We start from the raw sequence: 18,332 nt of genomic DNA on the forward strand, positions 1-18,332 counted from the left end.
CGTGTAGTGAATGCACCAGTTTTTAATGTCGTGGTACTGTACAGTGAAGGAAGCAAAACATTTCAGAAGAAACACCAAGAAAGCTTTCATTTTCCCTCAGACTTACAGGGAGACTTGTACAGACATGACCGCACCAGTGCTGGCTGCACAGAGTTAGCTTACACTAACTGGATGTATTTTAATACTTACTTAATAGCTGAAGTAAGGACTAGTAGCATTAAGGGCTGCTGCTTTACATCTCAATCTTTGTACAGGTTCTGTATTTATAGCTTAGGAATCATTTAATTCTCAATTAATAAACCATCCACATAACTGTATTTGTTTATCCCATTTTCTAATTTTCAGCATTCATCACTCATTTAATGGGTTCAGGTTGTTGGTTGTTCTGTTTGTTTTCAAGATAGCAGTTGTAGGTTTTATTTTTATTTTTATTTCTTTTGCCAAGAGTACTCTGCTGCACAAGTTCTGGTATTAAATTTTACCCACATTTTAAAACCTTGAAGATCAAAGCAGATCCCATCAATGGCTTTCACATTTCAGAAAAAACAGGTAACTTTTGAGCAAGTTCAAAGAAAGCTAGAGAGAATTTGCATTTTAAAAAAATATTTATTTAGATATCTGTTGCTCTTAAATTACAAAAGTTAAAAAGAGCATGCAGTGCACTGACACACTGATTACTTCTGAAGCTGTTTTCAGATGTAAGGTGGCTTCAAGATAAGACAACTCAGCATGATCCAAATTCAACTATCCATTTCTCATATTTCTCAATGTCCGCAGCAGATACAGACTTAGAAACCTTCTTTAAAGCTATTTCAAAGTCTTCCATTGTTGTTGGCATGTGCATTTCATCTCGAGAAAGATTTCTTATCTCTTCTGGTGTCAAGCCTTCAATGCGCCTTCTCATAGCCATCAACGATGCATCTCTATTACGTACATGAAGCGGGGAGGAAAAAGAAAGAAAAGAAGAAAGAGTTTACTTGCTCAAATATTCCAGTTAAGCTGTTGCGTTCAAATAAATAATTCTAAACTTTTATAGGAAGCTCTCTTAATGCCCGGACAGCCTGCAATACTATGCCATTTGTATTTTTCAAACACTGATTTATCGCTGGATCTTCCAATAGCTGTTATACTAAATACACAGGCTGGGCAGAAGAGGTGAAGATTAACTGATTTACCTAAGGCCACTGCATGCCTATGATGCAGCTGCTGCATACAGCATTTTTAAACAGGAACGAGGTGAAAGAATGCTTTACTTCTACCATGTACAGAAGAGATGGAAAGTTTTGAATGCTTCCTGGTCCAAATGGGTCTGCTTCTAACAAAGAGAGGTCTACGATATCTGACTCCAGCCTACACTTTCAAAACAAAACATTAATCTACAAAACCTGTTCAGCCTTTGTCTCCTCTAACTTCTGGCCTCAATAAGCATTAGGTGCATCATTTTTGTACTGCGTTGAACGCATGTAAATTTCCAACACTAATACAAGAAGTAGCAGATGATGAGCTGAATGCTTTCATAAATGGATAACGCTGAAAGACTACAGTCCTTGCTAATTCCTTGTTATAAAGCTTATTTTAAAAAGTAAACACTGTTAATTTTGTCTAGCAGTCAAAAAAAGAAGGAATGATATTCAGGTGATATCACAACAGAATCATGTCATAGTAGTAAGTCAGGATCCGGGAAGAAAAAAAAATCTTACAGGGCATTTTAGAAGGATTTTGAAAGATGGTAACAGCATTTCCATTTCAATTTTGTCCCCCCAAAGAAAACCATAACTGACAGACTTCTGCATTCTAAGAACTATTTATCAAGTTCATGAATACAATAACTAGAACTTTAGAGCAGCAGCAGCAGCAGCAACAAAGAGCTGCCTTGTTAAATTCCATCTTAGTTAAATGTCACCATGCTTTGCTGCTACATCATCATTTATGAACTAAAAGCCAGCCTTACACAATCTGCAAAGGAGAAGGGGGAGTACACTGTGCATCTGATTTACCTCCAGTGCAGCTGCCAATATTTTCTCACATAAAGTCATTTTTCTGACAGTCATTCTAACTCCAATTCTTAGCACTTCCTCAAACACACTCTTAGTGGTTGGAGAAGCAAAGCTATCCTCAAAAAAACAAGAAACCACCCACCAGAATACACAGTGAGAGTCTGTTCCATTCCAAATGCCTTTCAAGCTTCACTTTGCTCAACAAAACAATTCCAATTCAGTTCCAACTGATACCCAGTACACAATTTAGATGCAATTTTACATTTCCTGAATATGCTTGCTGTTTTTCTCTTTTTTTTTTTAATGAAGTTCTATCTTAACTCTGTGCTGACTGTTAGATACTGCCTTGTATAACTCTGACTACTTTCCACTCTGGCTCAGCAAACACTGGATTTTACTTTAAGTTATTTAAGGTAGGAGAACAATTTGAGCAAGCCAGAGTTCTTGTCTCACTTTTTTCTAAGTTTGGCTTACGTTACTAGCAAGGACTTTTATGCCAGAAGTTTGAACTTTACCTGTGTTTGTATACTGTGTCTGAATAATATAAAAGCCCTGTTAAATCAGCCCTACGTCTTCTGTCTCAGTGTAAATGAAGCAATCATGTCTAAAAATCCTTGATCCCTGATGCCAACAACAAAGCGTAAATACATTTCTGTATTTGTTTTCCTGTACTACTTGTCTATATGAATTCTGATTCAAACTAAAAAGCAACAGTATAATTAGAAGTCACAAATATTGTAATGATTTTGAACAAGTCTATTAGTATTCAGTGCAGTATGAATTACAAGTAACAAACACTGTATCTGGAAAAGCAAAGAGCCAGGTAACAGAAAAAGCGAACTGCAGCTAAACCACTCAAAGTAACAGGCTAAATAATAGGCACAAAACTCTATTAGCACAAACGTCTTCCAAAGTACAACCAATGCCAAAACCCAGCAGAACATCACCATAAATTCAACTCTCAGATCCACACACGAAGCAAATCTGTACCATACTCATTCAGAACACTGAATGCATTATTTTCTCAGATACTGTGCAAGGATTTTTCTGGAAATAATACCACGCCTCCAAACTCTTCAGTAACCCTCCTGAGAGAGCCTTTGGTGTCAGCTTTGCCTACAGGCCACTTAGATCCCTGCAGCATGATATACTGTCCTCTCATTTGCACTGACAAACATGTCGCTTGCTGCTGGTTCTGTAGTTTATCATCTCTGCATGAAGGGGAAAGGGATAATTGGGGGAAAGCTTAGGAGGTATTTAAATGGTAAGAATGCTAACAGGATTCTTGGTTGCATTAGGCAAAGTATTGTCAGCAGGTCAAGAGAAATGACTTTTCCCCTCTTCTCAGCACTGGTGAGGGCAAACCTGGAGTGCTATGCCCAGTTTCTATTATCTGTTACTTCTTCAATGGAATATCCATTTTTATGACCTCAGTGGAATGACTGTAATCCTGCAGGGTTGAAGTCTATCATCCTGTGGATATTCCCCACACAAGGAATTTTGCATACATAGAAGAATGTAGAGTTTTACCCAAACCATACTATGTTGCAACTGCACTTCATTTATTATCTTATGAAAACAACAAATATACGCAAAGATTAATGTAGCATTTCATCTTCTAGCTGTACGTAGAAGACAATTTACAATCTGCTCTTATCCAACAACTTAAATCAGTTTTGTTACTTTAAAAACAGCTTTCTCAGAGTTTGTAGCAGTGGTAACACAGATGATGTAATGTTAACATACCTGCATACGTTGGTAATGTCTGCACCTGAATAACCCTCCATTTTCTCAGCTATATTTGCAAGGTCAACATCATCAGCCAGTTCCAGCTCCCGCAGATTTATTCTTAGGAGTTCCTCTCTACCTTTTGCTAATTAAAGAACAGAAATCAAGTCTATACAATCTGGTTTCTGAATACAAACAGTAAATTGGAGAAAGCTGAGGAGGAAGGATGACCAAAGGATACTGCACTTGCTATAAAAGTAACAATATTCAATGCTTAGATTTAACCCGATTCTGAATTCATAAATAAATTTGCATACATGTATCAACAAGATTACTTATTTAAACAAGTGATCAAAACAAAAGAAAGATTGACACAGCTTTGATTTCAGCCTTTTCAGCCCTTCCTCTCCTTAAATCTTTATACCTGATGGTAAAGGAATGTAAATTCTCTTTTCTAGCCTCCTTCTTAGGGCTTCATCAATATCCCAAGGAAAATTAGTAGCTGCAAGTACCATGACCATTTTAGAAGGATCATCATTTTCAGTGGCTCCTCCAACACCTGCATTGGAGAAAAAGGAGAAGTAAAATGTACATACGCTTATATTAAGTTTGACACATAGAGAAAATAATATCCACGATTCTCTAATATTAAAGCAGCAAACCAAGTGCAATAGAAATGATACAGTGCAATAAAATTCCAGTTCTTATCTGTCAAACTGTAAGAAAAAAATGGAGACTCAGTTCAGTTAGAAGCAATGACTTTGGCTGTATGGGGTCAGGAAGTTCCTCTCTACCAAACCTTAAACACTTCTACGGTAATTATCCCCATTTCCCATTACACCATTTGGAATTTTCACACAAATGTCATGTAATGCCTGCAGGGAGAAAGGGATCAGCCATGAAAACAAACTAGCTAAGCACCAGAATCACCTCACCTCAATACTATTCACTAACAGCCATGCTAAACCAGCATTAATTCCCTACAAAAGTTTCTCCACTTCTGAAGTCAGGCCAAATGTTTTACATATTTGGTTGGATTCTTACAAACTGCTGCTGAAGTGAATGTTCAAATTTGTTGAACTAAATCACAATTTCTTTGAGACAGAGAAATCACTTAAATCTCCAAAGCACTATGAAACTCCTGCTAAATTAAAAAGTTTTATTTCATTAAATTGGCTAGGCTCTGTTATTACTGTTCTGACTTGTGCTGTGGAACAGCCATGGTACCGAGTATGCCTGAAAATTTGCATATATAAAAACATTTATGAACAAAAGAAGAACTTCAAGTAATTCTAAACAATAAAACTATGCTTGAATTACAAGAACAGTATTACAGTTCTGCTGCTAGTTAAACTTAGACCTAAAAGGGCATCAACATCAGAGAGACAGAATATACAAGTCTCCTGACCTTCGGGATTTATCACAAATTACTACAAATGCTCACACTTTCCAGTTGCTCCTTTCTTTTCCCTTCTTGCCAAAAGATCATAAGAAGGGTGCTTCTAACATTGCAGCTACGGAAGTTTTATTTATTTGCTGCCTATTAAGCAAATAACTATAATGAAATAGTGTTTTAAGAATCTAATTCTCCAGACCCTTTCTACAAAACAATTTTTTCATTTTTATCTTTAGGAGGGGAATAAAAAAAAAAAGAGAGATCCCAAAGAGGTGTAATGATTGCCTTTGTTGAAGTTTAAATTGAAACAGGTGACAGTTATTTTGAACCACTTCTCCAAAACCAAGTAAAAAGCAGATAATATTCCACTCAAACCACTCAAATGCCATCCTGGCTGCTACAATTATATATGAGGAAGACACTTTCTTCCTTCTGCAGCCTTGAAATCTTGCATTCTCTACTGAATCTCTTTTATTGTGGGTTAATATCTGAGGTCCTTGCTCAGATGATGAATGACAGTTACATAATAGGTTATTTTTTTTTTTTCCATACTGGCAGTGGAATGGTGTATTGGTATATTTTTGCTCCAATTTTATGTAAGCCTTTCAAATAAATTGCTTCTGAAGAAGGAAGTTTGGATTTACTTATTTTCCTCCTTCGAGTTTCCTCCAGCCCTGAGGGGTTAAATTATTTACCATCCATTTGAACTAGCAGTTCTGCTTTCACACGTCGACTAGCCTCATGCTCTTCTGAAGTTCCCCGTCGACTACAGATAGAGTCTATTTCATCAATAAATATGGTTGTCGGGGCATAAAATCGAGCCTAAAGGAAACAAAAGATAAAGGAGAAAGTGAAATGGCAGCCTACTCACATTTAAAAAAACAGCAGCACAGTCAGATCAGAGTAATGAAACATACATCCCAATGAATCAGCTCCTAAGTATCAAACTATACCTAACCTTCTGCCTCTGACCATTGCACACACTCATGAAGTGTATGCATTACTGACATTTGAGCAGAGTAGATTGTGGCAGACATAATCGCCAGGGCTAGAACAAATATTTAATAAGGTTCAATTTTCACACATTAGGAATATAATTTCTAATTTTGTGAAAGATCTCACAGAATGCTTGAATAAGAACTTGGGTGAAGTTAGGCGTACCATTAGTCCTAAGACACCATGACATGGAACCTGTCCAAGAACCAGGTCAACTACAAAATAACCTTCATCTTTCTGAGAATAAAAGAAGTTAAACAAGGGTTTCTGATAGTAAAGTCACTGTCCTACAGCAGTTAAACTATATTCTCTTGTGCACGCTCATTTCTGATTGATGGTCATTATATTAATATCAATATTAATATCAATATTAATTTATTTAATATGGTCACACTGTATTTTAAAGTCTTCTCTTTCCTGTCTACCGTAATTGCAGCTCTGCTGCCCCTTTCAGCACTGGGCATCCTGGCAAACACTGCATGCAAACCCTGGTAACACACAGGAAATAGTACATGTCCTGTGCTGTTTTCAAGTGTTATGAACTCTGAAGCCAACTACCTACTTCATACAGTTTGAAAGCCTATTTATTTTGAAGTACAACAACAACAAAAAAGCCACCCACAACAAAACATGCACAGCCTAAGTAGGGTTCCCATCCAGAAAGCAATTATATTCATTTTCCAGATTTACCTTCAGGTTTGTTCTATAGTATCATCAGCTCATAGATAGCTACTTTCTACCATAACAAGTTAACCCTGAAAATAAAATGATCCATTTTTTTCAGTTAAGAAGTTGTACACTAACAACTAGATTCTCAGTGCACATAGCCAATTCAGAAGGTTCCAAAGCATCTGAAGTTTGGAGAGCTGTTTGTTTTTTTTTTTCACATATGCTACAAATTCTAAAACTTGCCAGGGTTTTACTACTCCAGAAGTAATTCTGCTTCATCATTTCATTATTTATGCTAAGAAATTTCAATCACCATTTCAAAGAGCAAACGAACAAGTTTCTCAGATTCTCCCCTGTATTTTGAGGTAAGTGTGGAAGAAGAAACATTGAAAAAAGTGGTCTTGCATTCAGTTGCTACAGCTTTTGCTAGAAGGGTCTTTCCAGTACCAGGAGGACCAACCATCAGCACACCCTATTAAAATAAGAAAAGAACTATAGTTAGGACAAGAATCTAAAAGGACAACTTCACAATTTGATTAACAGTACAATAATAGGAATGCCAGATGTAAACTTTCTGTTGAAAAGTTACTCAAAGGTAAGTATTATTGCTTACTTGCAACAAAGCAACTGAAGATAGTAATTATCTGACACCATTATTCTGTTAGTATTATTTGCCATAATTTTATCATTAAAAAGTGGAAAGAATTTATATAAACTGTAAGACACCTGTAATTTCTTGTTGCTCCAAGATCCAATCCCAGAATCCTACTTATGATCACAGGATCAGATTTTTTCATACCTTCCATGGTCTTCTAATTCCCTTAAAAAACTCCGGCATCCACATTGGTAAAACTACAGCTTCCTTGAGCAGTTTTTTAGCTTCTACTAAATCAGCAATGTCATCCCTGACAAGAAAGAGAAATTTGTTTCATAGATTCAGACAGGCTGCAAAAGAATCAGTCCACAGCTCAAACTGATGTGCAACTGAACTCATCGTTATTTGCCTGAATTATGGAAGAATCATTATATGAGTATAATGATCTAATGAAGGTCTAGTGGCAAATCCTATGACTACTGCAAAGAACAGTTGACAGACTCCAGCTGGCTGCAAAAACAAAAAACAGATATTCACTACTTCACTAAAACATCACTATTTTATTCACAGAAAGAATAAGCAGAATGAGGCATTTTGGGTAAACTTATGTAAACCAAATTATGCCTTCCTCCTTTGCTGACAGGTTGGCTGAGTCTGAAACTTAAATATCATCTTCTATCAATAAGAAAACGAGCTAGTAAAGGCTACTAAACAGAGATGAATAAAAATGTTGAATTCTTTTTCAAAGTTACAAGTGTATTAATTCTTAAAAATCTTACAGGCTAACCTTTTCTTCTTGAGGGTAACTCTAAGGGCAATCCACTCATCAGCATATGTCCAAGTAACATTTTGGTTACAAAACACACAGGTAGAAAATTAGTTTCAAATCTGAACCTGTAATTTAAGATTCAGTGTACAAATAGTATGGTATATCCACATACTGAACTGAAAGATATGTCAGTTGTCCTTTGCATACACAGTTCTTGGGGTTTGTGGGAGTGTTCAGGTTTTTTAAAGCCTACTTTACTTGCCGGATTTTTGCTCACTTAATCCCCACAAAATCACCTAAGCTTGGAAACATTCAGAACACAAATCAACCTTTGTATAAGGTTTAATATTTAACACGTTTCTGTAAAGGCGTTGACACATGGTTATATTTTATACTGGCAGTCACATCATATCCAGTGAAACCTGAAAGGGTTCCCATATTGACATAATTTCTTTGTAAATTAGTTTTCTTTCTTGATATGCTCCTGGGTAGTAAAACAGGTGGTTTAAAATGAAGAGGCACTGGCAGACAACAGAATCTTTTACACTGCAAAATATTATCTCCTGCATTGGTTTCAGGATTCTTAGAAGAGATTGAGAAGCTTTGCATGGGTGACTAAAAAGTTCTAAAAATATTCAACTACCCAAGAGGCTTAGCTGACTACTTAATGAGGAAGGAAAGCTTGTACGTACTTTTTATATGTAAAGAATTAAGCATTTAGCTTATTCTGTCATATCATAAAGAGGGAAAAGAAACAACAATTAAGATCTGGCAGCAGTATTCAAACTTACCATCGAATGTTGGGATTTTGAGAAATTATATCTCTTTCCAAAGCTTCTACTAAATCTTTATCGTATCCAGTACTATCAAATTTCTTTGGTTCAGACTCTGAAATTTCAGATGTGGATTTGTTCTACATAGAGGGAATATAGCAGTGTAAATACATAACAAATGTTATAAAAACCCATTAGTAGCATAACCAACTCCATAAGTTTTTCAGAGGTGACATAAAACAGCACAGAAGATGTGGGGTGTCCTTATCACTGTTACACTGTACTATCTGCTTGGTTTACCCACACTTCTGGACTGCCCTAGTTCAACTTCCTTCTCCCCAAAGGCAACACACCACACTGATGCAGTTTCTTTGCTTCAGTGAGTTAAACATTCCAACAGCCAACGCTGACAGAACAGGGAAAAAAACAGAAACAAAACAAAGAAAATCCCACACCATCCTGCCTCAGCATGTATATTTTCTTCTTAGTGAGAATCATCGTTCAGAGAATGTGGTATAACTCCTACTAACTAAAATCAGGGAACTTCAGAGGCAAATATTCCCACCCAGGTAGTTTATACTGTTTTCATGGGTCACTACATAAGGTTTTTGGAACTACGAGAGACTCTAGTATATGGGTAATTGATTTATTCAGACTCTAAAAACAATGTATTTAGTGTCAGTAAGATGTCTTACTCTGATCATCAGCTAGATTTATGGAAATCGGACCATCAGCAAAAACTCAACACAACTGAATCAAAAAGAATGGATCCTGGACCCTTCTCTTTCATGAAATATGTCAGATTTGTTTGCTTTAAACTGAGTCTGAAGCTAGTTAACAGACCTCAACATAAAATAAGCAAAAAATTCTGCCTCTAAGATTAAATAAATTCTGAAATGCTTTTCAACAGGTATGTCAATTTCAGCATAAAATATATACACAAGTAACAAAAACTCGCAAAGACATTGCATTTGAACAAGCTCCACCAACAATGTTTTCAGTAATTCAGTGATATAATCTTAAACAATTATCTCCAAATTGCAGTAAACAAGCCCACAATTAGCAGATCACTTCCTCTAGATGGGTTTATTACTAGGTTTTTGTTTGTTTGAATTAAGCTACTTTGCACCTTTCAGTAAGCAAGGTTGTCCCAAAAGCAAATATACTTTTGAAGGTGAGATTAAAACTGCCATGCTGACATAAAGAAACAGTTTACAAGCATCTGACCTTATAAAATACTCAGGAAAACAAGAAGTCAAGTTTCTAAAAACCAAGAAACTATCTACAAACTTACCTTCTCCTCTTTTCCTTTACTTTGCTGATCCTTTTTTTCCCGGCCGCGCACCGCCTTTCCTTTATCATTGGGATTTCGAGAAGATGGACGGTGAGGGCCTCTAACAGCTGCACTTATACGATTATTGTGACCTCTGCAATCACTGTATTGAGCGGACTGACGTTTTCTGGGTCCTGGTGAAGGTCTAATTAGTTGTAACACATGCAAAAAGCCTCAGTGTAAAGCCACCAGCAAGCACTAAACAACTACATCATTTTGCTCAAGATAAGAATCGGTGTATATTAATTATATTTCACTCACCACAATTAAAGGTACCAACAATATTACAAGTCACCACACCGAACTATGCTGACCAGAAACAACACAAACATTTTTAGGGGTTGGTCTCGATGATCTCTAGAGATCCCTTCCAACCCCTACAATTCTGTGATTCTGTGATTTTTATGCAGTCACTAAAAAATTCACTTTCCTTTTGCCATAATCTTTAAAGCTCTTAAAGCAAGCTCTTTTCATATTTCACAAATAAAAGTAATTCTGCCATTATGGAGCTTACAAAAATATGAACAAAACCAATATATTTTATCCCTATTACAATTATCCCTCACTTTCCTACCTACATAAACAAAGGTTTCTTGGGAGTGACAGCATTATTTTTACATCCTAAAGGGGATGTAAGGAAAAAAGGAAAGGGAAAAAGGAAAAAAAAACAAAACAATCTGATCTCTCCCATCACTGTCCATCATTCTACTGCTGGAATAGCCTGCGTACAGTCAGATTTTGATTCTAACTCTGGAGACTACAGCCTCTCTTGACAACCTGTGTTTGTGTCTGTTCCTACAATAAAAGAGCATTTTGTTATGTTATGGTGAAATTTTGTGCTTTTCAATTTATGTCTTGCTTTATGTCCTGTCACTGACTAGGTACTACTGAGAGGAGTCTGGCTCCCTATTTTCACTCCCTCTCATCAGTTACTTATACACATTAATAAGACTCCCCTGAGGTTTCTCTTCCCCACGTAGAAGACTCCCAGCTCCTTCAGCCTCTCTTAGTAAGAGGTATGTAACCATCTTTACTGGTCCGTGCTGGACTTGCTCCATTAACTCCCCCTCTCTTGTACTGGGAAACTCAAAACTAGGCAGAGTGCTCCAGGTATAGTGACTTTTTCTAGGTAGGCTTTCTGCCACCTTCTGAGCTCAGACATTCAGCAAGTTTCTAAATCCATTTATCTTTTTCACTTATTTTACTCGTATTTTGTCAGCCTGTGATGCTGTAGAGACAGTATCAAAGGCTCTACTAAAGTTGAGCTAAATGGCATCTACTGCTCAGACATTATCCACCAACTTAGTCACCTCATTGTACAGGGTAATTTGGTTGGTCAAGTATCATTTCCTCTTTGTAAATCCATGCTGACAACTCCTGATCACCTGCTTGTCCTTCATTTGTTTGGAAATGTGTCTTCCAAAAGGACTCTCCCTACTCCCTTCCTGGACATAGGATTATTTGCCTATGTCCAAAGCAGTCTTCCTTGTTGATTCCTTAACTACCTGTGCCACGAAGTCATCATCAGTGCACCTCCCACATCAGAAACCTCTCACATTGTTTGAGCCATGCTGTGCTGTCTTTCTAGCAGATGTCAGGCCCTGATATGTGTGATACCTCCTGTTTGAAATTAGACTGCTCCGAGCACATACAAATAAACCAGTATCATAATGGACCTCATTTTTAAATCCAGGTTCTTTCCTAAATCCAGTACACTCACAGATACACTTTTTCCATGGGACTTCCTAAAATTCCAGCATTAGTAAGTTACCAGCCAAGTTTAAGTTTGGAGATACCTCTACAAAACAGAAAATGGAAGACTGATTTGGAAAGCATTTATCCAAATCAGAAAATGTGTTCTGACATTTCACTCAAGATTAATCAGGATAAATTACTTTCATAAAAGTTGAATTTAACTGATTCACAGGAGGAAGTTTGTTAAAACCATACAGTCGCTTCAGGGTGAAACGCAAATTAAGGATCAAGAATATGCTACTGATAAAATCATAAGTATTGAAGTCTTTTCGCTCTCCAAATGGAATATCTACCAACCTACACTTGTGTTTATAGATTTAGCCACCTCTGGATTCCATCACAAAGCTCAAAATAAAGGAATAATCTGACACCTCAATTCCATCAAAATTAGTGTGGTCTGCTATTTCAGTACAGAAATTTACAGAAATGATTCCAACACAACAACCAGTTTTCACTGTGGCTTTTTCAAATTACAACCACCAAACACTTAACCAACTGGCATGGTAAATGGAACAGGAGTTCTTTCCATCAAGCCTTTTCCTTTTTAGAACTTTTTAGAAGTATGAATTTGTGTCTTCTCTTGAAAGTATTAAAACACTAAAAGTTCTGCCCCACAGACTCTAATAGTCTAAAAAGCTTGAATGAAATTGGCTAGAGGTGTTCCAGTTATTAAATAAGATAAACAGAAACAATGTGAAAAAAGGACCCATTTCTTTCAGAGAGTAGGCTTAAAACAAATCTGTGAGAAACAGCCTGTAAGCTCAGAGCCTCAAAGAACAGCTTGATGATACAGCTAAGCTGGTCTAACAGTTACCTTCTGTCAAAATGCACAGTTCCATGCTTGTTTTGAATGCACTCCTGTCCTGTCCTTCATGCTATCACTACCATTTGTTAGAAACTCCAGCTAACTAGTGCAGAAAGCTAGCCTCAGGCAAAACAAAACAGAACAAGCAAACAAAAGACATTTTGTTGGTTTGGGTTTTTGTTTTGTTTAACAAAAACTATGCAGATGGTGTGTTATACAAGTCATATAAGCTCTGGAAAAAAAATCTTCACAGGAATGGGCTGAAGTCAAAGCACACTTTGTCCTGATAAGTGTTAATACAAGTTTCTTCTTACCTTCGTTCAGCAGGTACTGGCAAAGACCAGACTTCTGCATCATGAGCTGGAAATTCTTGTTGTGAAGCTTTCAGTGGAGTACTGTCTAGTTTAAAACTCTCTAGTGTTTTCATTATATCTTTCACGTGCTTGGCTTCCACACTTATCTCCTGCCAAACCTGATAAATAGAAAAAGGAAAAAAAAAGGAGAATTAAAGACAGTGAAAGTTAGTAAGTTTCTAGCAATCTTCTGCTTAAGACTATGTAATGCCTGGATGGATTTCACAAAATTTCATAAACTACCTGATTCTACTTCGCTGAGCCAACATATTAAAAATCTTCTTCTGCTTTTCCCAGCATGTTTAAGGATTAAGGAAAAAAATTTTAATTCAATGCCAAAGAGACATTCGACAAACTTTGTTTAATAAACATTATACATGAAAAGAGAATGCAACTTTATAGAGGGAATGTCAATGAAGAATTAACGTCTTGGGACTAAGATAAATTAATACGGAAGCCACAACTCAGTTTCTATTAAGAATCTGTAAGTCCCACTATTGAAACAGGGATTATGTGAAATATGATTACTGAGAATTGTATTAGCTAGAAAAAAAAAACCAAGAAACTTCAGCACAACAGGGCCACAGATCAGCAAGATGACCACGCAGACAGTGCACTGGCTCCTTACAGATGTTTCACAGTCTACTTTGTCACTGTCAGAGCATAATGAAACCTTAAATATATACATGTTACAATACTACAGTTTATCAGAGAATTATATAAGTATTTCTATACTTCTATCCACCATCAACAAAGCAATTTTTGCTAGTTTAATGCTTAGTTCTGCAACTCTCAGAATGACCCAGAAATGGATTATTTACCTGTTGCCATTTCTGCTGCAGGTACGTATCTCTGACAGAGCAGAGGTATTTATTTATCTGGTCAAGAACTCCCTGATAGTAGACCATAGCAGAGTCATAGTTTCCCAGTAAGGCATATTCACGGGCCAGCTTTACATTCTCACTGATCATAACAAGGCTCATGTTCAACATGAAGCTGAAAAAGACAGCAAACACTTATATTAAGGAAAAACTATCCCATAATCTAGGAATAAAACACATTTTTGCAACTTTTTATGTTACTGTTACCCTAACAAGCATATCTAAATGCAGAAGCAGGAAATACTTGGTTAATAAAAGGGTTCTAGAATGTATGTTGTCCATACAGAAAGATAATTGTTTCTCTATTGAAAGAAGTGGAACTTCTCATTTCACACAAGACAGACTTGTTGAAAAGTTGAAAAGTAAATGCAAAGCATGCAGATTTAATATGCATCTTTACAAGCCAAAACTGCAGACTCTCCTTCCCTCTTCCCTCTGTCCTAAGACAATTTGGTATCTTACTGTTAGTGCTACAACACCCTCCATACTATAACCATTCTAGTTAAAAACAACAACAACAACAAAAAAAAAACCAAAAACCCCAAGCCTTTCCTTCAGACGCATTAGGTTCATATTTTTGCCTTATTGTTCCATGTATACAAGTTTATCAGAACGGTATATGCAGACATAGTGGAAAACACCATTTCTTACCCATTCCCCACTTTTTTTTTTTTTTCTAAAATCTTTTATTTTATTTTACAGTTCTTCAGTTTTATCTAATGATTCCTTGAATCAAGTCTCCACACTCCATGCTCAGCCTGCCCTTCTATCATCTTCATTTTTACCCTTAAAGAGAGGCACTTGAAAAACTTTGGGATGGCTAAGGAAAGGAAAAGCCAGAATCACTTAGTGTGTGGTGTCCCACTTGGTTTAACATCTTGTTCAAACCAGGCTAATATTCCCACAGGTGCTTTTTCTGTCAGCAAATACTACGGAATGTGACCTCTCTGCAGGTTAGCACAACGTGCACTTTTAGATGAGAATAGCACTACAACTATTAACACAAGTACAGCAATAACCAGACTAGAACAGAATATCAAACAAATACAGTAATAAGTAGACTTAGACTCAATCTTCACAATTCAGGCTTTGTTCATATAGCAGTCCTCCTCTGTTTTACATATCATTTACACATCCCATTCCACTCCTTGCTAAGATACCTGCGCCATCTCTATTCTTCCTGTTGCTTACTCACCAAGAATTCACCTCCTCTCCTCCAAATTTCCTAGAACCAAGCACAGAAAACATCAAAATAAGCAAGTAAACAAGCCCGTGAGAGTCATCTTACTCTCATTTCAGTACCTTTGCCCGGTACCAGTAAGGAGCAATTGCAGACAAGCAATTACTGCTAAGCCCTGGGATGAAGCATACTTGATACAGATCAACTATTTAAAGAATGTAAGAGGCACTATATTCACACGCGCAATAAAACGACTTAAGACCAAACATATTTCATGACCAGGTCATGGTGAAACTTGGACACATTACCAGAGGTTTCAGAACTCATACCACAAACCAGATAATCCAAAGCTAAAATGGGATGTCCCCTCTGTAAGGAGGAGCTGCTAAGTACAAATCAAACATTTTAAGGCTTCCTCTCCTCCTTTTTCTTTTCCCCTCTCAAGTAACTTTATGCAGGATAAATAAATGCTGATCCATTCTTGAGCCAACGCAACTTTTTCCTTCCCTTCTCTACCTGCCTGCTTCCCTTGAAGCAGCCAGCTGCTGAGAAAAGTTTCAGCCCTAACAGCACAATTCAGCAGCAGTGGAGTTGGAGAGGGGCCCCACCAGTCCACGTACACGCATGTGCAGGGCCATGCAGGAGGGATGACACCTGCAGGGCTGCGTCTGGAAGCTTACTACCAGAGCCTGCACCATACAGCTCACTCTGCCCAGAGACTCGCTGAGCCGGCCACAGCCACATCTGCAAACTGGTATGGTTCCTGTGACCAGCAACTACAAAGACTGCCATGTCCCTGTGTGATTAAGCTCTGGAGACACAGCTTGACTCGGGAGTATTGTTGGGTTTTTTAATCTCAGGAGAAAGAGCCTGAAGATATTTGTCAACTGCTGCCTGGATCATCAAGCAGATGTTACTGAAGTTTTACTGCTATATTTAGGAGCAAGCTTTTCCACTCGTGCTCATCCTACCAGATACACCTGTTTGCCTGTCCTGAGAATTCAAACCCATGACTAACACCTCTAAAATCACAAGTTGAGCAAGATGCTAATAAACATTCTAAAAATCAAGTAACAGCAAGTTGCTGGAGCCAAACCAGACTTTCAAACACAGTGAGAAACAGTACATAAGTGAAAAAAAAAAAAAAGAAGAAACACGCTGAATACTGCAGTGCGATCTGAGCAGAACAGCAATTCTGCTTAAATATCAGAGATGGGACACAGAACATAATAACTTATGTATTGGTTCATGCTGACTCACAAGAAGAGCAGAGTTTGGAGCAGCTCCCAGACACGTGCCTCCTGTGCAGGACAGCTGCTGGCTCAGCCCATGTCTGGACTTGCTGCTGTGGCTTGCAGACAGCAGTACCAGAGCAGGTCCACTAATGCAAGCCCACAGCTTGCAGCAACTGCAGATGCTGAAGCAGCTTCAAGACAGGCAGGAGACGGAGTTAGAGCACTAATCTGAAAGCTGATTAAGGTCTGCAGCACAAAGCAGGCTGTGACAGCTCAGAGTACCATAAAAGACTCATGTGAGAGAGGTGCGAGCACACAAACCCAGAGCTAAGCCAGACCAGAATAAATTCAGGAAAGAATTAAAAAAACAATCTAATTTGTAACTGCTTAATTTGCAAAGTGTTTACAAATACCTGGTGCTGTCACGTAGCCGGATGTCAGAGCAGCAGGAATGCACTTATCAGCTACAACCTTCCCGTGAATCACCCCCTGCAAAATTATCTGTGTTCCAACAGCCACTGGAGGAGCAATGGGTTTGTAAAGCTCATGGCACACAGGACAGGACACGATCAGCCTAAGACCTCTGACTTGTAGCTTAATTCAACACACACCATCCTCCCTCTCAGCACTGGCTATAAACATTCTCGGTTCTCACAGGCTGACACAAATCTTGTCTACCTTAACCCACCTCCAGTAACAAAATACAGTTGTATATTTTATCATTTGCTCTAAGCACCTGAAATATTCCTGACAAGAGTAGCACAGGAGGAATCTAACAAAGGTTCAAGGTACTACAGCTTCTGAGAATGACATTTTGGAACTGATTTTTGTATTTTATGTTAAAGATAGCAGCTTGATCATCATCAAGAAAACACTGGGGATGTATCTCATTTCCAGCAAAAACTTTATGAAATTATCAAGAAGTACCCAAAGTTCTTTACAATGGTACACGAGGATTTAGGGAGTTGAACACAACCTCAACAATGTTTCACAAAGAAATCCCCCCCATATGCACACAAAGAGGAAAAAAAAAAAGATACTGAGCATCTACTGTTCTTCAGGAGGGAAGAACAAAGCCGAGGTCTGTCAGCTGCCATGGGTCCCCCAACCCCTCTGTCGACCAGAACAGCATGAGCCACACAAGGACAGTATTCCCGCAGAACCCTTCGGTCAGACTTCCACACCTGGCCTACACCAATGCCAGGGTTCTGGCAGAGTGCACACACTCCTATTACCGCAGTCTGTTAGGCAGGCTCTGACACCGAAAACAGCCATGTGAGACTCAGAAAGTTCCCTCCACAAACACAGGGAGGGGAAACCAGCAGTAAGAGCTCTCGGGAACCAATTTTTACTCCTAACACAGCGTCCCATAGTTGGACCACACAACTCTGAGATCCCTTCTACCCCACTCCAAAACGCACACCGTGAGCAACTTCTGGTATCAACAAGAGCTCCTGCTGATTGCTTTAGAAACGCGACGCTCGCTAGGCTTACCCACACTGCTTCTCACATGCTGCGTTTAACGGTAGTGAAAGACAGCCATCAGCAAACACAGCTATAAGCACACAAAACTCATTGTGTACGCAGACGACGTCGTGTTTTCAATACTGAGCTTGTCAGAAGACTTTGAAACAACCACGATACTTGCTCCCGTTTCACGGGGCTGGCGCTTTGAGACAACCAGAACCACAACACCGAACTTCCCAGCAAGACTGGAAGGAAAGGGCCTGCTGCAAAATGGATATCTAAAATACATACGGAAAAAAAAAAAAAAGGCAGGAGATGGGGAGAAGGGAGCACAAAGCGAAAGCCGGCTCCTGAGGCAGCCCCGGCCGGGAGCCCCGCGAGACGGGACGCCCCTCGCCAC

The 18,332-nt window shown here is 38.3% G+C and overlaps 1 protein-coding gene across 7 annotated transcripts in view; it reads right to left on the reverse strand.

Annotated features, from left to right (window-relative positions):
* Positions 1-586: 586 nt before the first annotated feature.
* KATNA1 (katanin catalytic subunit A1) overlaps positions 587-18,332 on the reverse strand; it is an 18,237-nt gene continuing 491 nt past the window's right edge. For 2 of the 7 annotated variants that reach the window (XM_019612900.2, XM_019612901.2), the window contains exons 2-12: positions 15,246-15,275; positions 13,991-14,165; positions 13,131-13,288; positions 10,218-10,401; positions 8,942-9,063; positions 7,586-7,691; positions 7,100-7,258; positions 5,817-5,943; positions 4,150-4,284; positions 3,744-3,870; positions 587-923 (exon numbers count right to left, since the gene is read on the reverse strand). In XM_019612900.2, coding sequence (XP_019468445.1) covers positions 725-923; positions 3,744-3,870; positions 4,150-4,284; positions 5,817-5,943; positions 7,100-7,258; positions 7,586-7,691; positions 8,942-9,063; positions 10,218-10,401; positions 13,131-13,288; positions 13,991-14,161 — 1,488 coding nt within the window. In that variant the 5' untranslated portion in view covers positions 14,162-14,165; positions 15,246-15,275 and the 3' untranslated portion in view covers positions 587-724. Of the gene's footprint in view, positions 924-3,743; positions 3,871-4,149; positions 4,285-5,816; positions 5,944-7,099; positions 7,259-7,585; positions 7,692-8,941; positions 9,064-10,217; positions 10,402-13,130; positions 13,289-13,990; positions 14,166-15,245; positions 15,276-16,878; positions 17,480-17,959; positions 18,211-18,332 lie in introns of those variants that run through there. The other 5 variants (XM_019612902.2, XM_010707166.2, XM_019612899.1 and 2 more) reach the window with 4 other exon arrangements.

This window comes from Meleagris gallopavo, chromosome 2 (genome assembly GCF_000146605.3).
Source record: "Meleagris gallopavo isolate NT-WF06-2002-E0010 breed Aviagen turkey brand Nicholas breeding stock chromosome 2, Turkey_5.1, whole genome shotgun sequence".
Classification (NCBI taxonomy): Eukaryota; Metazoa; Chordata; class Aves; order Galliformes; family Phasianidae; genus Meleagris; species Meleagris gallopavo.